General features: G+C 42.7%; 1 protein-coding gene across 2 annotated transcripts in view; it reads left to right on the top strand.

Moving 5' to 3' along the window:
• The window catches only part of HMGN3 (high mobility group nucleosomal binding domain 3), a 35,447-nt gene extending 10,804 nt beyond the window's left edge, over nucleotides 1-24,643 (top strand). The window contains exons 2-6 of one of the 2 annotated variants that reach the window (XM_055433361.2): nucleotides 11,980-12,030; nucleotides 18,016-18,045; nucleotides 21,291-21,341; nucleotides 23,506-23,622; nucleotides 24,161-24,643. In XM_055433361.2, coding sequence (XP_055289336.2) covers nucleotides 11,980-12,030; nucleotides 18,016-18,045; nucleotides 21,291-21,341; nucleotides 23,506-23,622; nucleotides 24,161-24,199 — 288 coding nt within the window. In that variant the 3' untranslated portion in view covers nucleotides 24,200-24,643. The other variant, XM_055433357.2, reaches the window with a different exon arrangement.
• The last annotated feature ends 213 nt before the right edge of the window (nucleotides 24,644-24,856 follow it).

Below are 24,856 nucleotides of genomic sequence, written 5' to 3'. Positions count from 1 at the left end.
AAAAGTTGAAAGACTGGGGTCTAGGGTGGTCTCCCCCACTCTTTAATGGGGGAAAGTTGCTTGATTTCTTTGAGCCTCTATTCTTCATCTGTAAAATGGGCATACTGAGCCAGTCCCTGTGTATCTCAGTGCTGTTGAGATGATCAAATACAGCAACACAGAGGAACATAAAGTGCTACGAAAATGATAGACATGATTTGGTGTTTTGTCTTTACTTTTAATAGTAAGATGAAAGTACTTGTAGCCATGTGTATGAACATTGAAAAACCTACAAGTAAATTTATGCGCATCTCAACATGTAATATTTTTATTTTTTCTGAATTATCTTAAGTTTTACTTTATAATACGTTTAGTCTTTTTAAAATTTTTATTTTTTTATTTGCAGTATAGGTTATTTTGCAGTATAGTGATTTACAGTATTGTGTTAGTTTCAGGTATACAGCACGGTAATTCAGTTATACATACATCTGTTCTTTTTCAGGTTCTTTCCTCATATAGCTTATTACAAAGCATTGAGTAAAGTTCCCTGTGCTATACAGTAGGCCTTTGTTGATTATGTTTTATTAATGTATATAGTAGTGTGTATATGTTAATCCGAAACTCCTAATTCATCCCTTCCTCACCTTTCCCCTTTGTTTACTGTAAATTTGTTTTCTAAGACTGTGAGTCTGTTTCTGTTTTGTAAATAAGTTCATTTGTGTCATTTTTACAGATTCCACGTACAAATGATGTCATACTTTCTCTGCCTGACATTTTGCTTAGTGTAATAATCTCTAAGTCTATCGATGTTTGTGCAAATGTCTTGATTTCATTCTTTTCATGGTTGAGAAATATTCCATTGTATACATGTAATGCATCTTTTTTTTTTAAGTATTTTATTTGGCAATCACTTCATGGGAAATAGATGGGGAAGCAATGGAAACAGTGTCAGATTTTATTTTGGGGGGCTCTGAAATCACTGTGGATGCTGACTGCAGCCATGAAATTAAAAGACGCTTACTCTTTAGAAGGAAAGTTATGACTTCAGTCGTGTCCGACTCTGTGTGACCCCATAGATGGAAGCCCACCAGGCTCCCCCGTCCCTGGGATTCTCCAGGCAAGAACACTGGAGTGGGTTGCCATTTCCTTCTCCAGCAACCTAGATAGCATATTAAAAAGCAGACATTACTTTGCCAACCAAGGTCCGTTTAGTCAAGGCTACGGTTTTTCCCGTAGTCATGTATGGATGTGAGAGTTGGACTGTGAAGAAAGCTGATCGCCGAAGAATTGATGCTTTTGAACCTGTGGTGTTGGAGAAGACTCTTGAGAGTCCCTTGGACTGCATGGAGATACAACCAGTCCATTCTAAAGGAGATCAGTCCTTGGTGTTCCTTGGAAGGACTGATGCTAAAGCTGAAACTGCAGTACTTTGGCCACCTCATGCGAAGAGTTGACTCATGGAAAAGACTCTGATGCTGGGAGGTATTGGGGGCAGGAGGAGAAGGGGATGACAGAGAATGAGATGGCTGGATGGCATCACCGACTTGATGGACACGAGTGTGAGTGAACTCCGGGAGTTGGTGATGGACAGGGAGGCCTGGCGTGCTGTGATTCATGGGGTCTTAAAGAGTCGGCCACGACTGAGCGAATGAACTGAACTGAGGCGGGTCTTAGTTGTGACATGGAGGATTTATAGTTAGGGCGTGTGAACTCTTTGGTTGCAGCATTTGATATCTAGTTCCCAGTCCAGGGATCAAATCTGGGCCCCCTGCATTGGAGAGAGGAATCTTAGCTACTGGACCACTAGGGAAGTCTCCACATGTTTATCCATTCGAATGGACATTTAGTTCCTTAAAAAACTGAAAACAGACATCAGTCCCACTCTTGGTCATATATCCAGAGAAAACCATAATTTGGGAAGATAACATTCACCCCATTGTTCACTGCAAATAAGCAGAACTTGGAAGCCATTAACATGTCATATTTCTAATGGGAAATTGTTTCTTGTTATTCTGAGAGGCTCACAAATGAGGCAGAGGAGGAAACACTCCATTACATGTTATGTGCTGCTTGCTCAGGTCTACAGGTTAAAATACTTCTCAGACTGGAAGCCTCCTGCTGCTCTAACGTTCCAGCTCTGCACCCACTTTCGAATCTAGCAAAGCCAGAAGAAAGCACTTAGAGTCTCTAGTGGATGAGAGGTTGAACTCTGAGCCCGTCCCCACAGGTCTGAATTCCAGCTCTTACACTTACCAGCAAGATTACCAGCTGTGTTGTCTCGGGCAAGTTACCTAAACCTCTCTGGCTTCAGTTCCTCATTCATACAATGGATATGATTGTGGTGAAGCAAATTAACTCATTTAGATCACTGCCTTGCACGTGAGTGCAGTACAGAGTCCATGTTTGTTGAGCTGATGATGGTTGCTCTGGGTCTCGTATCTCTTTCCAAGGCTTCAGTATCTGACATCTCTGTGATATACACTCCATAGTGTGATTAGTATATATTCAAGTATCTCACTAAGGCAGGCTGAGATCTTTGGATCCAGCCTCTTAGTTTTCCTCATGAAGAAACTCAGGCCCAGGGACCTAAGATACAAGCCAGGTTGGGGTCAGGCTTCCAGCCTCAGCCAGGAGCTTCCTGCACCATCCCATTCACCCAACATATGGGAAGAGGTGACTCTCTTGAAAAAGGCAGCTCAGACCAAAGAGCTGTGTAAAATTTTTTAAGTTATTTCGTATTAATGATATATTTCCATTTTTAAATTATGTACATTTATACGAAGAAAATTTCGCTGAGCATAAGCACAGATTTTTCTTTGCTTTCAGTTATCTTTTGTAATGGAATCCATGAGATACTTTCCTTAAAAGTATCCCTCAGAAAAGAGAGAGTTGTTATTTATTTCAGTTCATTGAGAGTCTTTTTAAAGCACAGTCCTTACTCCGTTACTTTTATTGTGAACAACAAGATTTTATTTTGGGAAGACATACTAGCCTTGTGGCCTTAATAAGCTATTTGGGTTTATAGAAGTTGATGAAATTAATAGACATAAGCCAAGGAGGAAGTAAGAAAGAAATTTGACATTGGTTTCATTATTAATAAAGGTTATTTGCATGTGACCTTTCATTCCCAAATACTGGATTTTTTAAGGGTTATTTTAACAAGCAAGGCAGTATTGGACTTCCCTGGTGGCTCAGACAGTAAGTGTCTGCCTACAATGCGGGAGACCCAGGTTCAATCAATGTATTGGGAAGATCTCCTGGAGAAGGAAATGGCAGTATTGGAAGATCCCAAACATACACTTAGAGAATGAACGAAAAACTGCCATGCTAATGTTAAACAGTGGTCCTTATGGCTTTGAATAAAATTGTCAGAGTCTGTTTCATGTGTCAAATTCAAATATGTGCATATTTGAGTTTAAGGGAAATATGTGTTATTTGGAAAACTTCATGAGAATTTCATGGACAGTGCCCTCATTTGTGGAGGGAAATTAATGCTGCCTTAAGTAATTTAATTATGTGTCAATTTTATCAGAAGAGTGAAAACTTAGTTATAGACACATTTCAGTCTTTCTCTGGGTGGGTTATTTGGATTTTTGTCCTCAAATGGTTTCCTTCTGCTAACCAGCTCACTATTGGACTGCTTTATTTTCTCCAGATTTAGATTTGTAACAGAAAATGTAAATTAGTTTTAAAAGGAAATGTTTTAAAAATTAATTTTAAAAGAGAAATGATACTAATTTAAACATACTGACCAGCAAGTTAAATAAGAGTCCACTCAAAGTAATACATTCCCCAGATGAAAAGAAGAGATTGTTTATTTGCAGTGTTATATCTGCTCCCAGTTTTCTTGCATCAGCATAGATAATCCAGCAGTTGAGTCTGGATTTGTTCTATGGCAGCTGGCTAATGGTTACTTGAATTGTGTACATACTCTAAAATCTCAGTGAATTTACTTAAGTTAGAAAACAATAACCCTTGTCACTTAATGTCTTGGAAGGAAAACTCCGAGAGCCTGCACTTAGCAGTAAAGACTATTTGGAACTTTAACACAAGGTCCAGCACTCGTTGCTAAGGATCCTGAGCTCTTGTCTTTCTTCTGCAGCTGAAAAAGATGACACCAGGAGGTATTATACTTCCCAGCTTCCTGCCACACCCTCAGTGTTTTTCTCAGAAGTGACAAATTTGGAGGCTAGGACTCCAGTACTCTTGCCTGGAAAATCCCATGGGCGGAGGAGCCTGGTAGGCTACAGCCCATGGGGTCGTGAAGAGTGGGACATGACTGAGTGATTTCACTTTCACTTTTCACTTATATGCATTGGAGAAGGCAATGGCAACCCACTCCAATGTTCTTGCCTGGAGAATCCCAGGGACAGCAGAGCCTGGTGGGCTGCCCTCTATGGGGTCGCACAGAGTCGGACACGACTGAAGCGACTTAGCAGCAGCAGCCACAGCAGGACCATCCAGAGCTGTTTCCAAGCAACTGTTGAGGGGCATAATGATTCTCTCACCTTTGCAGACACCTTCCTGAGTTTGGAGAGAGAAAGCTGGACTAATAGTCCCCGTAAGAGCCCCTGAGTAAAGTGGTAGCTGCTGTTTATTCAACGAGAATCTCAATAAGTGGGCATTTGTTCTGTTGATTCCGGTGGATTGTCTGCAGAATGAAAATTCCAAATTTCATTTCCCAAGAAGAACTCATCCTGTTGCAGTCTTAAGGAAGTATGATTTTGTCCCCTTCGGTGCATTTTCGTGTCCTCAGATGGAGGACTCTGGCATCTTTGTAAGATGGGAGAGTGGAGACAGTGAAGTTGGTCAGCTGCTGAAGGAACCCCTGGCTTCCTTCACCAGCTCTCCTCCTACGCCCTCTCAAGAGGACAGTTCTGAATTCGTGTTTCTAATGATCTTGGCTTCCCATCTTGCTCAACTCCAGATTCCTTCATATCAGCACAAATGAAATTACTATGAATTATATGTTTTGGCCGGAAGAGGTGGCGTCTGCCCAGACTTGTAAGAAACACAAGAAACACTAACAGTTGTGGAATTTGTGTTGGCAGGAGATGTGGCACTGCCAACTGGGCTTTCCTTCCACCCCTCTTCCCCCTGAACATTGGTGATACTTTGGGGGTTTTAAATACAGAAAAATTCAGGAAATACTATAACATGCCTATTTACCCATCATTCAGAATTCCCGCATTTGACCATTTTTTATCCTCTTTGTTTCAGATCTTTCTAAGAATGAAATGTTACAAAGTTTAAGTCCAGAACACTCCCTTGGTTCCCTTACCTTGTGAACCTTCCTGAAGATAACCATGATCATGAATTGATTGTATATCCTTGCAGGTTGTGATTTTAGATGTTCATGATGTGTATGTTATATATAAATCTATAATATTGATTTGTTCATGTTTTGAAATTTACAAGTAATCACATATTACATTACATTTCTTTTGTTATTTGACATTATAATGAATGAGTGTAATTTGTTTAGGTATATTATGATAACTAATATATGTGGACTTTTTCTAATGACTTATTCTGTGGTTTCTATTTATCATGTTTTCCGTTTTTTTATTCTTTTCTTCCCTGCCTTTGATTTGTAAAATTTGCTTTGTTTCACTCCTCCTGATTTGTTAACTGTATAGATTCTTTTTATTTCCTTAAAAAACGTAATGCCTGTCTTTAACATTTTATTTTAGTATGCTCTAAAATGATTCTGTGTCTGTATAACCCTCCAGAACAAAACCAGGGCCCTCCCCTGCTGGAGGTGGGGATGCTCTGTCCCCTCCTGGCATCTTTTATGGTTGTTACTGTCGAGACCTGCGCCAACCAGTATGGCAGCCACTAACTGCATGAGGCTGTTAGCCACTGAGAAAGAATGAGCCAAGTTTTAAAAATTTTGATTTCATCAATTTAAATTTAAAAGCTGATATTTGATTCAGTTATTGGGAGGTTTTAAACATGTTCGCAACAACCTGGATATGTGAAAATACAGTAAAGTTTATGACCTCTGAATATGGTCAGGTATTCCTAGTGAAAACTTAGCATTTGAGTAGAAGTGTGCTGTAAATGTAAAATACATGCTAAGTTTTGAAGATTTAGTGTGAAGAATGTTTGTTGCATATCTGATTAATAGTTTGAATCTTGATAGCATGCTGGAATGATAAAATTTTACGTATCTTCAGCTAAATAAAATATATTGTCAAAATGAGTTTTACCTTGTCTTTTTACTTTCTTCATGTGACTATTAGAAAATCTAAAATTACATTTTATAATTCTATAGGGCAACACTAGTCTATGATTTCTATTGAAATATTTTAAACACAAAAAATAGATATTAGTATCTACAATTAATAGATTTGCCAATATATTTTATACTTTTTTCTTATACCTTTTTCTTTCATCTCAATTCTCTCTTCTTATTGCTGAATTTGATCCTTTAGTTTTAGATCCTTGTTGAAAGAAAGACTGTTGGCAGTAAACTCTTAGTATTTGTATTCTGACATGTCTTCACTTTACCTTTACTCTTCAGTGATAGCTGGGTGTAAAATTTTAGGCTGACAGTTTCCCTCAACTCCTTGAACATTTCTCTGGAGTTTCTTATAGTTTACAGATTCTGGTGAGAAGTTAATTCTTTGAACATAATCCATTTCTTAATTCTGGAAACTTATAACGACTTTCTTCATTTTCTTTGACCTTCTGTAGTTTTATTATGTCTCGTTGTATATGTTTGCTTTGTTTTGTTTCCAGTTTGTCTCTTGGTGTGAGTTTTTTATCTGGAGACTCATGATTTCAGTTTGGGAAAATTCTCACCCATTATGCCTTTGCCTTCCTACCGGTGTCTCTGTTCTCTGCTTCTGAATGTCTGTCAAACATATGTGGATCCTTGCAGTTAACCACCATATCTCCTAACCTCTCTTTCATACTGTTTATCTCCTTATTGCTCTTTGTTGCATTCTGGGCTAGTTCCTCAACTCCATGACAATTCATTGTTTCTTCTGCTGTACCTGGTCTAGAATTTATGTTTTGAGTTCTTTTTAATTTCAAGGAGCCTACTATCATTTTCAGAACTTGCAGTTTTAAAGAGTTCAACTACCTGTTGATTTTTGCCATACACAGTTCGTGCTCTTGGCTGATTCTCTTTTTCCATTGGGTCACCAGGTGTTCAGTGATCCAGCTGCCTGTTGACTTGCGCGATCTGCCACCCAGTGGTATTTCTGACTCCCCCAGAATTCCATCAGGCCACCACATGTGTCCCCTACCTCTTGTTGATTCTTAGTTCAGTCCCCATCCACTTGGATGCTGAAGAAGACTCAGTTGTGTGAATAAGATCTTTTTTGTTAGACCATGGTTCTCTGTCTTCTTGGCCGTTCTGCATTCAAACTAGATTAGCATGAGTCTGCCCTGTCTGGGGGAGTGGGCAAGAACCCCTCTGCCTTGGAACCCCCTGCATCCTATCTTAACTCACTTTATCCTTCCCTTGCTCACAAGGCGGTTGAAGTATATCTGAGATCATCTATGTACACCCCCAAGCCTTATTTCTCCCTTTTCTTCATTTTTATTCCTCAATATCTCGGACGAAAGCCTCGGGCTTCTCTTTTGATTCCTTCATAACTGTGACCTCCTGCTCTCTCCAGCCTTGTGGCTGTCAGCAGTGTGCGATAAGACAGCCTGAAAGGTGGCAGGTCTTTCTGAAATTGTATACCTGTTACTCTGTGTAACAGAAGCAGATGACAAGGTTGCAGGGAATCTGGATGCAAGGAATTGCGCTCAACCTCATGGCTCTATTGAATTTAATTTATCATATTTGATAATTTACAGACTCATTAAGACAAATATGGCTTGGTAGATATGGCTTAGTCATAAATATGAAGGTCTAGAATTTCAGGATTAAAAGGTGGTTATTTTACCTTTGAGTTCCGTCGCTCAATCGTGTCCGACTCTCCGCGACCCCATGAATCACAGCACGCCAGGCCTCCCTGTCCATCACCAACTCCCGGAGTTCACTCAAACTCATGTCCACAGAGTCGGTGATGCCATCCAGCCATCTCATTCTCTGTCGTCCCCTTCTCCTCCTGCCCCCAGTCCCTCCCAGCATCCGAGTCTTTTCCAGTGAGTCAACTCGTCACATGAGGTGGCCAAAGTATTGGAGTTTCAGCTTTAACATCAGTCCTTCCAATGAACACCCAGGATTGATCTCCTTTAGAATGGACTGGTTGGATCTCCTTGCAGTCCAAGGGACTCTCAAGAGTCTTCTCCAGCACCACAGTTCAAAAGCACCAATTCTTCGGCGATCAGCTTTCTTCACAGTCCAACTCTCACGTCCATGCATGACCACAGGAAAAACCATAGCCTTGACTAGACAGACCTTGGTTGGCAAAGTAATGTCTCTCCTTTTTAATATGCTATCTAGGTTGGTCATAACTTTCCTTCCAAGGAGTAAGCGTCTTTTAATTTCATGGCTGCAATCAGCATCTGCAGTGATTTTGGACCCCCCCACCAAAATAAAGTCTGTCACTGTTTCCACTGTTTCCCCATCTATTTCCCATGAAGTGATGGGACCAGATGCCATGATCTTAGTCTTCTGAATGTTGAGCTTCAAGCCAACCTTTTCACTCTCGTCTTTCACTTCCATCAAGAGGCTTTTTAATTCCTCTTCACTTTCTGCCATAAGGGTGGTGTCATCTGCATATCTGAGGTTATTGATATTCCTCCTGGCAATCTTGATTCCAGCTTGTGCTTCCTCCGGCCCAGCGTTCCTCATGATGTACTCTGCATATAAGTTAAATAAGCAGGGTGACAATATACAGCCTTGACGTACTCCTTTTCCTATTTGGAACCAGTCTGTTGTCCCATGTCCAGTTCTAACTGTTGCTTCCTGACCTGCGTATAGGTTTCTCAAGAGGCAGGTCAGGTGGTCACCCAAATAAAAATTGTTACTATAAAAAAAGACTCATTAAAGTCTTATATGTTTTGTTGTATAACATCTGTATAGCCATTCAGTCTATGAAATCCTCTCCACAGTATCTCGCTTGATCATAAACGTGACCCTGTGAGTTAGATGTCATTATCATCCATCAGAAGAAGAGACGGAGTCACGTGATCACACGGCTCTGAGCTAGAGAGCCAAGAATGAAGTGGTGTCTGGACCTGCATGTGTGCCGCAGAACCCCACTGATCCCAGGGTGAAGATCATTTGGGTTGTTCCTGCCTACAAGTTTGCTATGTGCTTGTTTATAGAGTGATCTTGTGGAGTGGCTGCCAGAGAAGCCAGCTTTGCTACAGGTGTCTCTCTTCCCGTCTCCAGTCTTAGGCTCATCATTCATCTGGAAGCATTACATACTCAGTTACACTTGCCTTTTTTGCCGTGTGTGGGTGGGTGGTTTCCAAGTTTCTCTTTTTCAATAATTTGCATCCAGTACAAACAATATTAGGTCAGTTTAGAGAGTGATCAGTCATATTGCTGTCACAAATCCATTGCCTGGAAGCATATTGAACATAATGTCATTAATATCAGTTTAAGGGGAAAAAAATTGTGGATAATATCAGTTTAAGAAAAAAAAATTTTAATGTCATTTAATGTCAGTAGAAGCTGTGTGGAGACTTCCCTGGAAGTCCAGGGGTTAAGACTCCGCGCTTACAATGCAGGGAGGGTGGATTCAATTCCTGATCAGGAAACTTAACATCCCACATGGCCAAAAAACGAATAAGTAGTAGCTGTGTGCTGCTGCTTTAAAAGCCTTTCACTTACAGATAGAGGGTAGCCCAGACCGGATCTACTGAGTGGGTGGATAAGTGAGAATAAGAGCCCAGCGCTTCAGACAACACAGCGTCTGGTTTGTGGCCAGAAGGGTCATTGGTAACTGGGGAAATGGGCAAAGCCAAATGGCTAACCTATTAGATTTTCTAAGATTTTTCTGTCCCTAACCCAGCCGGCTGATACAGCACAAGATCTATGAGCCAGACATTCCCGTGCCAGAGAGTGGGGAGAGAAGAGTAGCTCTGTTTTCCTTAACGATAGGATTCCATGGATGAGGGGAAAAATAGTTGATGTGGAAACAGGAGAGAACTCCATGGATCTGGGAGGTTTTGCAGAGAGAGAAATCCATAGACTGGGTAACAGGCAGCCCCAGGGAAGTAGAAGTTTACTGTTTTGTTTGCATTGAAGAGAAGCTTTTGTTTTCTCAAAGACTTGATCTACTTCTGACCTGACTTTTACATATTACTTTATAATCTAAACGTTTACTTATTAATATTTTTTTGGCCACACTGTACAGCTTACGTGATCTTAGTTCCCCTACCCGAGATTGAACCCAGGCCCTCAGCAGTGAAAGTGTGAAGTCCTAACCACTGGTTTGCCAAGGATTTTCCTGTAACCTAAGTGGTTAAGTTTAATCTTACTTTATGTGGACTTTCCATGTGTTCACATAGCTTAACTATTTTTAATCCCATTACATTAATAATTACATTGCTTATCTAAACATTTGTCTGTTATTTACTGATCCTGTGAGTTGTTTCCAGTTATTTTATATTAGAAAGAGTACAAACAAAACAGTATTTTTACAAAGCTTCTTGTTTCTTTCTCTGAGTCTTGGTTCCAAAGTCAGAATTACTCCATCATGACATGATTAGTCCTCTGTGTCTTTTTTATATTGCCAAATTGTTCTTTGAAAATATATTAATTTACAGTGTCACCAATCCCAGCAAACATTGGTTTTGAGGAGCTTTTAAATGTCTTTCTCATTTTATCAGACTAGGCATTACCACATAGCTGTTTTATTTTCCTGAGCTATGCATTGTGTCAAATGTCAGTTTGCTATTTGTATTTTTTTTGTCCTGGGAACTCTATTACTATGTGTGTGTGTTAGTCGCTCAGTTGTGTCCAGCTCTTTGTGACCCTATGGAGTGTAGCCCCACCAGGCTTCTCTGTCTATGAAATTCTCCAGACAAGAGTACTGAAGTGGGTTGCCCTTCCATTCTCCAGGAGATCTTCCTGACCCAAGGGTCAAACCTGGTTCTCCTGCATTACAAGCAGATTCTTTACTGTCTGAGCCACTCCTATTCCTGCGTGCTTGTCTGCTGAGTCACTTCAGTTGTGTCCAACTCTTCGCGACCCTATGGTCCGTAGCCTGCTAGGCTCCTCTGTCCACGGGATTCTCCAGGCAAGAATACTGGAGTTGGTAGCCGTTCCCATCTCCAGGGGAATGAACCCCACCAAGGGACGGAACCCACATCTCTTAAGTCTCCTGCACTGGGAAGCAGGTTCTTTACCACTAGCACCACTTGGGAAGCCCACTCTATTCCTGTGTTGTGTCAAATAGTTTTAGTTTTCTGATTATTTGAGTTGTTTTCATCTTATTTATTGTCTAGCCAATAAAAATATATTGACATAATTGATATATCTTATAAATATAAGTGTATTTATGGAGTCTGGAAAGAAGTCAGGTTTGAGTTATCATAAGAGTGGGCAGAGGCTGCCTGGGGGGTGGATCAAAGTCTGGAAAGAAATCAGCTAGGGTGGCTGGGTGCTGGGCCGTTCTGCTGGGGCTGGGAGTATGGGAGAGACCCTGGAGTTACTGATGGAAAAATGGGAATTTATGATAAATGTGTCAAGTCTTATCAGGAAATGGGCTAGAAATCAAAGCTAGGCAAGTATGTGGTGAAAATACAGTTTTGCGCTTGTCCTGGGCTTTTCCTGCTCTCTTAGGGAACAGAATGACTATTGGCTCCCTGTTCTTTCCCCTGGTGGCAAGAGAAATCAATGAAAATTGCTTCAAATGAACTTACATTGAGAACAGGGGCTCAGTTCTTGCAACAATAAATATCTGGTTTAATATTAGAGAAGTTATGCAGGTAAATGCAGTGTGTGTGTGTGTGTGTGTGTGTGTGTAAGACATATCGTCTTACAAACTTACTTTTTCCCAGGAGATTATCATGGGCTTATGTGGTCTTTTAATATGCATTTTTCAAACTTAAATACAATTCACCCAAATATTTTCTTTTTAGTCTCCGGAGAATACAGAGGGCAAGGATGGATCCAAAGTAACTAAACAGGAGGTAAGTGTATCTTTGACATCCTGTATTTAATTATTAACTGGAATTTCTAGTATTGTTATGATTGTCTGCATCTGAGTGACTCCTCTTCTAAACTGGATTGTTGAGACTAGGGAAACCAGATAAAACAGTGGCTGTGTCGCCGCCCTCGGCCTGGGTAGATCTCAGTTAGGGGCACTCAGGAGGGGTTTTCCACTTGCTATGTTATGTTTCTACTTGTCAGTACTGCTGTCTGTTAAAGCAGATACGGAGAATTCCTTCTGGGCAGAGTGAGATAATAGGTAAATTCATCAAGGAGAACAAAGTCCGCCTTTCACAGTAAGGAAATGAAAGACTGTTGATTTAATCAGTTCTCCACTCCAGTGAGTGAACTATAAATTACCTTTTGGGTTCTGAATATTTGCCTAAAAGCAGTCATCTTCTAAAGTCAAAAACTACAAAAGATTTGTAAAACATCAGAATTTTAAAGTTTTTTATTTTTAACCAGGAAAATTCTTAGGGTTTGGGATAATTCAATAGTAAGTCAAAGAAGCTCTGTATGAAAATACAGAAAACTCCAAAAGGCTAGGAACTTGGAAGAGATACTTGCATTTGACCTTCCATGGCAATATCATGAACTTCTAAATGAGATGGTAACTGTAATGACAGCCATTCCCTTTTGCACAGAACTTTACAGTGTGTGGAAACACTGCAGCTCTTAACCCTTGAACTTATAAACTAAAAGGGGTCGTGAGAGAGACAAAAACAATGTCTAGTTACAGATTCTTTGATTGGATGACTCATATTGTGTTAATAATTCAGAGGTTTCATGAGAGCAAAACCCTTACACATGACTTGTAAAAGGAAGTTCGTTCTGCCGAATGGAAAATCTTCAACAGAATCTGTAAAGAAATAATTCAAAAGCAGAACAAACAGAACTGCTTATAGCCAAGTCCCCGCCATGCATTTACCCAGTTTTCAGTGTCTAGCAGAGTTTGGGAGGTAAAACTGGCAATCCAAGGTCAAGTCACTAAACAAATGGTAGAACCAAACAAAAAAATGTTATCATATGAAAGTTCCAGGGCTTAAATTTTCTGGAAAATGGTGAAATATAATCTGTAGGACAATTGACTAAGTGTAATACACCTTAATGTTTTTAGGTTTGGGCACAAACACATTTGGGTTTCTCCTTGGGGACTCCTATTTAAATTGATCTGTCAGAAAACCTAGAAACCATCACATACAACAGATCATGGATCATGAAAAGGACTTTTCCCTCCTTTCAACACGAAAAGTCAGCAAGACTGTTAGAATAAATGAACAAGATTTTTGCTCATACAATTGTGTTATGCATATTCTTTTAGCCTCAGAATTTTTATTACTTATATTTTTACATTATTTTCAAAGTTTTATCTGATTGCATGTATTATCTTACTGCTATCAGAAATCTTTCCTGGAAAAGACTTCCTATCATTTAAATCAGGACCAGATTAAAACTTATGATTTGTCTTCAGGACACCAACACAATTGTTTAAAAAGTGAAAAGGTTGGTTAATTATCTTTGGGATAAGAACTGTTTGATCATATATTGATTGATTTTCCCCACTGAATTGATGGGGTTTTCTAGTTATGTCACTGAGCGTGCCCAGCCTAGTCTACAGTCAATAAATATCAGTTACAAAGGAAGATCCCCTTTTGAAAATGTTCTCCGCAGTATTTGAAGGGCATAGTGCAGTGTATAGTATCTGGACAACAAATGACCAAAGTGATAAGCTACTGTCATTACACTGGGCAGATTCCTAAGCCCTTTGACCTCCATTGTTTGAGCTGACCCTTAATTTAACCCTGGAATGAGGGCAGAGAGCCCTTCGGGATTTCCATAGAGACATTTGGCTATGCACAGAACCGACTCATTGGAAAAGACCCTGATGCTGGGGGCGGTTGAGGGCAGGCGGGGAAGGGGGCGACAGAGGATGAGATGGCTGAATGGCATCACTGACTCAGTGGACATGAGTTTGAGCAGACTCTGGGAGATGGTGAAAAATAGGGAAGCCTGATGTGCTGGAGTCCAGGGGGTTGTGAAGAGTCAGACACGACTGACTTAACGACTGAACGACAGCAACAGCATTCCGACCAAAGCAACCAAAAGACATTTGGAGCACTTGAATGCACCAGGCTGTGCAGATTGCGTAGTGAACAAAGGAGCAGAAATCTCTGCCTTCATGGAGCTTCTGCTGTAGGAGGGAGAAAGAGAGAGTGAGTAAAATGATCAGAAATCTGCTATGAAGAAAAAGCAAGCAAGCAGAGGGAGTAATTTATGTCAGAGAAGCACTGTTTTGGTCAATAGAGGCATGAGCTGTTATCCCCATTTAACAGGAGCAAAAAAGGTTCTCAGAAAAATAACATTCTTTACCCCCACTTGTCACACCTGGTCAGTTGCAGCACCAGGAAAGCTGTCTGAGTCTTCTGACTCAAAAATCCCCTGCCCTCATGCCCCTTTTGGGGTCATTGTAAATCTGGTCATCCTGGGACTTAATGGTGGTCCAGTGGTTAAGACTCTGCACTCCCAGTGCAGGGGGCCCGGGTTCAATCCCTGGTCAGGAAGCTATAAGATCCCACATGCCACATGTCACAGCCAAAAAAAAAAAGAATCTGGTCACCCAGTGTCTTTTCTCTGTCTTCTCCATCCTCCAGTCAAGACCCTGATACGCATCCTGTTCCACTTCTCAGTTCTGCAAAGAAGGGAAATTTGACCTAGCTCTTCATTTGTTTTTGAAAGTTAAAAGCAACTTGACTTGAGGGCTTTGCTTGGAAGTGCATGGTGAAGCACAGAAGCATTAAGAATTCTCATAAAAGTAAATATACTTCTGAATTCCACTGGAATGGCCCATATGTTTCGAGCAGTATTCAGCTAACTCCAGTGATTCTACTTGTCTCTAGCTCTCCCAGGGAGTTGTCATATTGAGATCAGACTTCTGTATTGCTTTTGCAACCAGGGCATTAAAGACTCCATATCTTTCATAGTAGCCTTCACTATAATTTTCTTCAGCCTAGGGAGTTTATCAGGTAATCAATAAATGCCTACTGAATAATTCCATTTTGTCCAGCACCTGTGTACCGCAGTAACAAACCCTCACGTTGTTTCTGTAACTCTTAGCGACCCATCATTCTAAAAGCCTTCCTTTTTCCCCTGAGAACTGCTCTTTCGGCCACTTTTCCTGTGGCCGAAATCAACAAGTGGAGCGACATTTTTAATTGATATATAGTTGATTTACAAGATTGTGTTTCAGGCACATAACAAAATGATTTGGTGATACACATACATGTATACATCTATATTCTTTTTTAAAATTCTTTTCCACTATAATTTATTACAAGATATTGAATATAGTTCCCTGTGCTATACAGTAAGGGAAGGGAAGTTGCTCAGTTGTGTCCGACTCTTTGCAATCCCATTCTACCAGGCTCCTTCGTCCATGGGATTCTCCAGGCAAGAGTACTGGAGTGGGTTGCCATTTCCTTCTCCAGGCTATCTTCCTGACCCAGGGATCGAACCCGGGTCTCCTGCACTGCAGGCAGACGTTTTACCCTCTGAGCCACCAGGGAAGCTATACAGTAAACCCTTGTTTATTGAGAGAAATTCTTATCTTTTTTTTATCTTATGTTTTTTTTAATAGTAGTTGTGCCCCCACAGTGTGAGTCTCAAATGAGTACTTTGAATTCTAGTGTTTGAAAGAAGGGAGAGGAGCAGCCTGGTCTAATTTATATCCGGTAAATACAGTCCAGTCATTTATAGGAAGATCTGTGAAATGTGATGAAACTTTCCAGGAAGGTATACACACCTGGTGCAAAGTCAGTACTACTGACTGAGCGAAAGTTTGTTTCGGCCTCCCCTCTCTGCAGTGAGAAAGAGCATTTCTTAGGATGGTTTAAGAGATGAATATTTAAGAGGGTTTTTTTTTCCCTCCCTAACATAGAAGAGCTGGTGAATTTTAGGTAGGAAGTCATAAAATCTTTTTACTGTAAAATATATACTTTTTAGATATGGCTCCATTTAGATAGTCTAGAAAGGCAGACTTTGTTTTGCGTGCATTTTGTAGGTTTTTATTTTGAAATTCTTGTACTGGACCTGAATTATGAAAAGGTAGTGAGTCATTTGGATCGGAACAGCTGGCAGGCCAGTGCTCTGTTGGAGTGTCTCTGGAAATCCCGGGATGGGGGTGTGGGTGTGACTCCACTCTGCCTCTTCATGAGTTCCCCTCTTGCCTGGAGACGGAGGGAGCAGAGAACCGTCGGAGTTGGGGAATTTTTCACAAGATCTGGCCTCCCTTCAATGAGCTCTTACTCAGGACAGCTCGTTGGTTGATAGGGAGGCAGTTGTAAATAATGGTTAACCTGTTGGCCCCTTTTCAGGCTCCAAACTGGATCCTAAGTAACTAGTGGCCTTGGCACTGCTCCCTGCGAGTTCACTCTTGCTGTGCGTGTCTGGTGTTCACCCAGTCCGGTCCCCTCCATGTTTGCTGAGGCTCCCCGCTAGGCATCAGAGCTGCAGAAGTGCTAGAGAAGATGATTCCATGCAGAAGGGGTACAGGCAAGGGGCAGGAGACATTGTGTGTCGCGCTGTGCACCCCCTGACCCTGTGCAGTGACGTGTCTGCACAGTCTCCTGACTCGACACTTCTGCCCGCCTGCCTGAAGTCCAGCTCTGAGCTGTGCACACGAACCCAGGGTTAAAGTTATTCCTGGAGGCTCTGGCCCTTCATTTTCTTCCGTAGTTTTAAAGAAAGACGACTTTAGCTTCCTCTGGCTATTTTCAGCAAGAAAATTCTTCGATGTGGAGATGGCAAGAAACACTCCAAGGCCCTTTGGCCTTGACCAGCTCACCCAGACTGACTTGAGAATTCCATGATTCCTTGAAATTGTGACCCAGGTTCCTGCTGACCATTTGCACTGACCGTCAAAAAGGTTATTTGAGACCTTTAAGCTATTGTCATGAGGCAGAGCCCACAAAAGGCAGCAAATTAGAGAAAAGCTTGAGTTCCTTTTTTTTAATGAGTATTCTTGCATATCTACTATATGTTAGGTGGTACGCTGTTCTAGTAGAAATAGAGCTATGAACTGAAGAGAATGGGAGGAGTTTTTGCTCCTGGAACACTTATAAAGAAAGGAAGTTGTACTTGTAGAAAATGAAATCCCTTGAGGCTCTGTCTTTGGCTGGTGAGGAGGAGGGTATCAGTTGTATGTGTGGTTTTCTGAAATATGTAGAGCATTTCTGCTCTTAGAAATTTTCTTTGCCATCTCCTTTGCTCTGAAGTTGCACCATCATTGAGGAAGAAGATTTCCTTGAAAAATTCTAATCTCAACAGGTTCTCTAAATTTGTAAACTTCCAAATGAAAAGAGCTTTTAACTCTATTTAAATCTTTCAGCGATGTGCATTTCATAGATCAATCATTGTGTTTATTTTGTTAGAGGTAGAAGGAAGCCGTGGTTGTTAACTGCCTAAGGTTTGTAGTCATTCTCTTTTCTAACATAGTAACCAGGGAGGGGACTCCTGCTATTTCAGTTTCTGCACAATTATGTAAGTCTCTTTTGTATAAATTTATAAGCTTCGCTTCCGTTTGTGAGGAGTGCGCGTCAGACTGGACTGGTTCTGAAATAGCGCCTCAATGCTCCTGCTGCCCATTTTATCACACAAGTAGATGATGGTTTGGGTTGGAGCCTAAATGCATCTTCCTTGCCTTGCTCATGACACCCTCCACTGTGAGAGGCCATTTCTTTGAACAATGCACCTGCACCTCTTTACAGACACTTCTTCTGGAATGTTCCAGTGCTCAGGGCACTTGGGGTGTGTCTAACTGTGCTCACAGGGGGTTGAGGTAGGGGATTAATGGGACTCATGTGGGGGATTAATGGTACTCTTCTTTCAACTAAGTAAAGAGTGAATTTGTAAAAAATAACTTGATTGTGCAAAATCACGAAGAATTATGTTTTGTGTCTTTTCCTTTGTAGCCCACCAGACGGTCTGCCAGGTTGTCAGCGGTGAGTACTTTGGGCCCCACTGTTGTTAGCTGTTAACGAACACACATTCCCTCTGTCCACGGCAGCAGAATGAAGACTAAGGTGGTGTTTCCCTTGAGCTTTGTTTAATTTCCTTTTTGGAAATTACCTGGGTCAGAATTTCGAGCAGGTTTGACAAGTGTTGCCAAGCAATTCACTTAATCAGATACTCTGGGGAAGAACAGTGGCCAGCCCAGCGAGCAAGCACATGAAGCCCAGGAAGTTGTTTGATACGGCTGGAGCCATGCGATGAAGAATGATGTTGATAGCAAAGCCCTCATCTCCTATCCTACCCCTGATGTACCAAAGGAGACATGGAAGTCTTGATTCTCTCTGCACGAGAAAGTCCATACCATAGTCAGAATGTTCTGAAAGTCCTCTGAATCCATAGGCTGTAGCCTCACTTCAGAACTACAGAATCTTTAAAAAAATAACCATTTCCAGTCTGCCACCTGTGGTCTCCCTCTCTGGGCCAAGCCCAGGGAAGGGTCGAGGGTTAAGAGCATTGAAGCTGGGATGGGCAGTGATCAAGCCTTGACAAGACTGTGCCCCAGCCCTCCTCACCCAGCCGTGCTCCTGGCTGAACCCTGTGCTTCTCCCGCCCACCCTGCTCGTGTTTCAGGCCTCCTTCTGCCAAGACCGCCAGCCTGGCTCTGGAGGGGGACATGCGCTGCCCACTGAGATGCAGGGGGAAAGGCATTGACATTTTGGCTCACAGCCCGTACTAGATGGCACTGTGACCTTCAGGGAAGCCTGGATTTCTTCCTCAGCCCACACCTGTGCCTGGCACAATGCAGGGAATCCAAGCCGAAATGGATATTGGAAACTTTCACAAATTGAAAAATATATATATCAGTTTTTGGCTTTTCTTCTCAATATATTTTTGCTAAACTTGTTTCACAGATTTAAAAGAAAAGGAAAGAAAGAGGTATTGGAACCATTCTCAAGTTTGGAAGTATAGCCAGGTTTAGGTTGGGTTGAGCCAGTGTTCCGTATGTGTGCATGCTGAGTCACTTCAGGCGTGTATGACTCTGCGACCCCATGGACTGCAGCTCACCAGGCTTCTCTGTCCATGGGGTGCTCCAGGCAAGAACACTGGAGTGGGTTGCCATTTTCTCCTCCAGGGGACCTTCTTGACCCAAGGATCATGTCTCCTATGTCTGCTGCATTGGCAGGCAGGTTCTTTGCCACTAGAGCCACAGAGTCCCAACCTAAGAAGCAACATCAGAGTCACCTGGAAGGTTAAGACCTGGGAGGTGTGTTTGTGTGTGTCCATAGTTAATCCAGATTCTGCTACAATACCAATACAGTATACCAACACAGAAGGTGTTATGCTTGTCTAGTGGTGTAATTTTCGGCGTGGTTGAAAAGCTGTCTTAACTCTTTCAGATGTCACTGTAGATTATGGTGAAAGCCATTGTATTGCATGGATATCTAGCCTATCAAGGGTAGGGGTAGACCTTTAAGTCAAAAACCAAAATATAAAACAGGGCCTTTCCTGAGCACCAGGGTCCAGCAATATAATACCTTCCACCGACATCATGGCCCGCGGAGCTGACGCAGAGCCTCAGAAACCAATGGGATTACAGACTACAGAAACATCACCATTTCCTGGCCCATTTAAACACCAATACTGAATTTTGGGGGGATAGGTCCGTCTTGCTGTAAATTGAGAAAACAAGGACATGTTAGTACAGTGTATCAAAGCCTGAAGTACAATGTTTTATATCCTGAAAATTTACGAGCTATGCAAGCTGATACATTTGGGGAGCAAATTTGTGGTAGTCAGAAGATTAAGGAAAGCAGCCCCTGCTTTTCAAGCTCAATTTCCTTTTCTTGAGAGTTTACGTCCAACGACCAATCTTCCGGAATTGAACTGATTATAATTTCAGTTTATGACCTTGATGGGAAGGGCCAGATTCTCTATGATCCTGAACACCTGGAGGCACTGGGGAGGAACATGTGTTTTTCTCCTTGGGGGATGGGGGGTGGGGGCTGGGGTGGTGGAGGAGGTACTCTGCGCAGTGTTTTCTATTTAAAAACCATGCTTCCTGGTGCCAGGAGAGAGGTATAATTTTTTCCTAGCTTAATGAGAGAGAGAAATATTTGCCCTAAGATAGCTTCAGAAAAACCACAGGTTTAAACTTTCCCCTGTGTCTCTTTGTACGCATCTCAGGTACTTAGGAAGCAGCCAGGCTGAAGCCTTGTGTGGAGGAGCCTGGGGCCACAGGGCAGGGGGGCACTGCTCCCAGGAGTGGGTAGAAACACACAAGGCAAGAAGAAAAAGAAGTCTCCTGGTGGGCCCTTTGGCTAGTAAGGTCTGTGAAAGATCTTGAACTTTGGGAGCTAACAGTATACGTTGTGGGCTTCCCAGGTGGTGCTAGTGGTAAAGAACCCGCCTGCCAGCGCAGGAGATAAAAGAGACACAGGTTCGATCCCTGAGTCGGGAAGATCCCCTGGAGGAGGGCGCAGCAACCCCCTCCAGTATTCTTGCCTGGTGAATTCCATGAACAGAGGAGTCTGGTGGGCTACAGTCCATAGGGTCACAAAGAGGCGGACACGGCTGAAGTGACTGAGCACACACACACACAGTGGCCATTGCATCATTATAATTGTATTCCTAATAATAGACTCTAGGGAGCCCAGGGTCTGGGTGGCCAGGAGATTCTGTTCACCTTGAACTGGCCTTGGAAGAGAAAAGTAGGAAGAAGCTCAAGCTCAGACAGGCATTTGAAACCCCCATCAGAGGTAGGAGAATTTGGAACTGGATTTGGAATACTTCACGGGCAGCTCTCTTCATTCCCAGATGGGCTTCGCCTGTAATGGTGCTAGGATTTCTAGACTGTTTGGAAGGCCGGTGTGAACCAAATTCACAGAGTCATTTGGCCGAGGGCCTGAGTCGTTCCTCTTGCTGCATTGCTGTGATAAAAGGAAATAAAGAGACATCAGACAGAAGCTTAAACGTGTTCCCAGAGAGTTGTTCTGACCCAGGGAATAGTGAATTGACTTCCAGATCTCACCTGTCGTTGACTTGAGGACCCAGGATGAAAATAGTCATGAAATGCAGAGGTCTTTTTGCTGGTGCTGAAAATAGGATGACATTTTTTTCTTTGGAAATGAACGTCATAGTCAAAATGGACTGTTGTCTTTGGCAGTCTTGTTGCTGTTTCTTTTGGTGTTGAGGGTTGTCTTTTTCAGTATTTGTATAACTTCATTTATCTTTGCAGAAACCTGCTCCCCCCAAACCTGAACCTAAACCAAGAAAAACATCTGCTAAGGTAAGAGGTGCTCCCTCCCCCGCTTTGGCTTTTTCAACAGTGAATAAATTATAATTCCATATCCCAGAGTCATCCGAGGAAAGATCACATTTAATGATTCAGGCTCAGTGCCTGGACTAGAAAACTCACCCGAGCTGGAGACAGGCTTTCTCAAAAAGCAGAGAGCACAGTTTTTACACTTTACTGGGAGTCTGTTTCCTGTTTGGTCCATACAGCAAAGGAAGTCAGAGCATATGCTGCTCTGAGAAGCCTCATGTCCAAGGTGGAGTTTGGTAGCTGCCTCATGAGACACACAGTTCATATGGTTCTCTGGATCAGTGAGCCTGGGCCTGCTGCCAACAGCTGGTGGAGGACTTGTGAGGGGCTTCTGCCTTCCTAGAACTGGTCTTAGGAGGCCAGTCTGCTGACTAATAATTAATCAATGCTACCAAATAATTAAGGCTTCTTTGATAGCTCAGACGGTAAAGAGTCTGCCTGCAATGCAGGTAAGTGTAGGTGAAAGGCGCTCATTCGTGTCTGACTCTTTGTGACCCCATGGACTACACAGTCCATGGAATTCTCCGTGCCAGAATACTGGAGTGGGTAGCCTTTCCCTTCTCCGGGGAATCTTCCCAACCCAGGGTTCAAACCCAGGCCTTTTGCATTGCAGGTGGATTCTTCTCCAGCTGAGCCACCAAGGAAGCAGGAGACCTGGGTTTGATCCCTGGGTCAGGAAGATCCCCTGGAGAAGGAAATGGCAGCCCACTCGAGTATTCTTGCCTGGAGAATCACATGGACAGAGGAGCCTGGCAGGCAACACCCCATGGGGTTGCAAAGAGTCGGAAATGACTGAGCGACTAACACACAGTAATAATAATAATGCACAGCAAATAATTAATACCAGCAAACAGTTACATAGCCCTTGCCCTATGTGCATGTGTGCTCAGCCGCTTCAGTCGTGTCCAACTCTTTGTGACCCTGTGGACTGTAGCCTGCCAGACTCCTCTGTCCATGGGGATTCTCCAGACCAGAATACAGGAGTGGGTTGCCATTTCCTTCTCCAGGGGATCCTTCCGACCCAGGGATCGAATCCACATTCTCCTCCAGCTCCTGCATTGCGCGCAGATTCTTCACCCACTGAGCCACCTGGAAAGCCTCTTATCCTGTGTCAGACCCTCGTCCTATGCATGGGCCTCCCTGGTCGCTCAGCGGGTAAAGAATCCGCCTGCAATGCAGGAGGCCTGGGTTCAATCCCTGGGTTGGGAAGATCCCCTGGAGAAGGGAAAGGCTACCCACTCCAGTATTCTGGCCTGGAGAATTCCATGGACTGTGTAGTCCATGGGGTCACAAAGAGTCAGACACGACTGAGCGCCTTTCACTTTTATCCTATGCACAGACAGTCATATCAATCCTACTAAGATAGGGACACATATTCTGTTTGGCAGATGAGGAAATTGCAGTGCAGAATTATTGGGGGTAGGGAGTTTACCCCCACACGGCTTTTCTTTACTCTGCCCTTCAGAGCGTCATCCCTTGTGTGTGCATTGTTTGAAATGATGTGTATTGAGGTGTGAAAAGGCGATTGTGAAGTGGAACTCATTTCTGTGGCTTTGGTCTTCTTTGGGGGGGGGCGGTGGTGTCACACCTCATGGCCTGTGGGATCTGGAATCTTAGTTCCCAAACCAGGGATGGAACCTGGGCCCTCTGCTTTGGGAGCGCATTAGAGTCTTAACCACTGGACCACCAGGGCTAGGGCAGTCCCAGCTTGGTCTTAAAATCAGGAATTTTTCTTCCTCTGGGCCTTCCTTCTCAAGGGCACTCCCAGCTTTGAGCCCCAGGTCCTCACGTGCAGCGTCTCCTCTCGCTGGGTCTGCCCCGACTTCACCATGTCCCCCTGCAGCTGCTCTCCCCACGGCAGGACCGCTTCTCACTGTATCAAGAGAGGAGCTCAACAGGCACACGCTTGAGGGGAAGTCGAAGTCCAGTGGATTTCCTGAGATTTTCACAGGCGCCTCCATGTAACCCACTCAAGGCTCAGCAGAACGGGGTTCCCGTTTTCCCCTGAGAGCCACCCCGTCACCCTTGTTTATGCTTCCCCTTGTGTTTGGATGGAGGCTGGCTGAGTTACACAACCTCCCACCCTGTGTCACGCACTCTGTCTCCCTGTGCTTTGATCCTCTGTTAGAAAGAACCGGCAACAAAGGTTAGCAAAGGTGTTAAAGGGAAGAAGGAGGAGAAGCAGGAAGCTGGAAAGGAAGGTACCGCAGCACCGTCTGAAAATGGTGACACTAAAGCTGAAGAGGTACTTTGCCCAAACACCTCCCGTTGATTGAATCAGTGTCTTGAAAGCAATTGCTGGATCCTTCAGCCGGCGACTGCACGTTCATAATGTGTCTCTTTATTGCCTGTAATGTGATTGCAGATCCACATCTCTCGCTCAACTGTTAATGTCTCAGCCTCCAGAGGTACCCCACCCAGCACACTGTCAGTAAAGGGGCAGATTGAAACAGTGAGAGTTAAGGGTACAGTAGACAATTCTGCACGTTTGCAGTGACTAGCATCAGATAGTAGTGTGGTGTTCTTTTTGTTTAATCATGAACTGCGGGAGCCCCGCAGGCAAAGCTTCTGTGGTCGTTTGCAAAGCAGAAAGCAACAAATACAGCCAAGTGTTTGTGTCATAGATCCCTGCCTTGTCTGTTTTTACACCCAGAGTTGAACTCGGTTTTGCAGTAGAGCCGCTAAAAACAGATGTTCCAGACTCTGCATGTTGCTCGGGTGGAGTCTTTGGCTTATGGTAGTTTTAATAGTAACTGTCTTTTTTGTCTTTCTTTTTTTCACAGGCACAGAAAACTGAATCTGTAGCTAACGAGGGAGAATGAATGGTCATGAAAATTGGGGTTGATTTTATGTACCTCTTGGGACAACTTTTAAAAGCTATTTTTACCGAGTATTTTGTAAATGCTAATTTTTTAGGACTCTACTAGTTGGCATACAAAAATATATAAGGATGGACATTTTACCTTCTCATAGTCGTGCTTTTTGGAAATTTCCATCATCCTTGAGTAAAATAAATACCAGTTTAATATTGGAAGCTGTCTGTAAAATTGATTCAGCATTCCATGCACTTGCTTTAAAAATTTAGTCCTGTGCGTACTGTGGTGCTTTTACTGTGCGTATTTGGATTTTTTCATGCCGTTTTTCTAGAGCAATAATCAGTGGTGCTTTTGTACCTAGGTTTTATGTGATTTTAATGAAACATGGATAGTTGTGGCCACCTGCTGATTATTCGTGGTTTAAAATAAAAGGTTTTCCTGCCTGCAAGATACCTGCCTCTTAGTAGTGTCTTTGCTAAATTTAGGCAGTGTTTCATTTTCTTGTTGTAGAAGATGGAAAGAATTTGTACAGTCTGTCCCATGATGGTCCCTCTAATAATTCGTTTAGTGTTGTTTCTTAATTTTCTGGCCTTTAAGAATGTTATTTTAATAAAATCATCTATGAGTGCCAGTGTAGAATTATTTCTAATATCCTTTATACCA

Source organism: Moschus berezovskii, chromosome 10 (assembly GCF_049115385.1).
Source record: "Moschus berezovskii isolate FMDL1 chromosome 10, NW_MosBer_1.0, whole genome shotgun sequence".
Taxonomy (NCBI): domain Eukaryota; kingdom Metazoa; phylum Chordata; class Mammalia; order Artiodactyla; family Moschidae; genus Moschus; species Moschus berezovskii.
The sequence above is the reverse complement of the archived record's forward strand: the minus strand, read 5'-3'. Positions and strand labels throughout refer to the sequence as shown.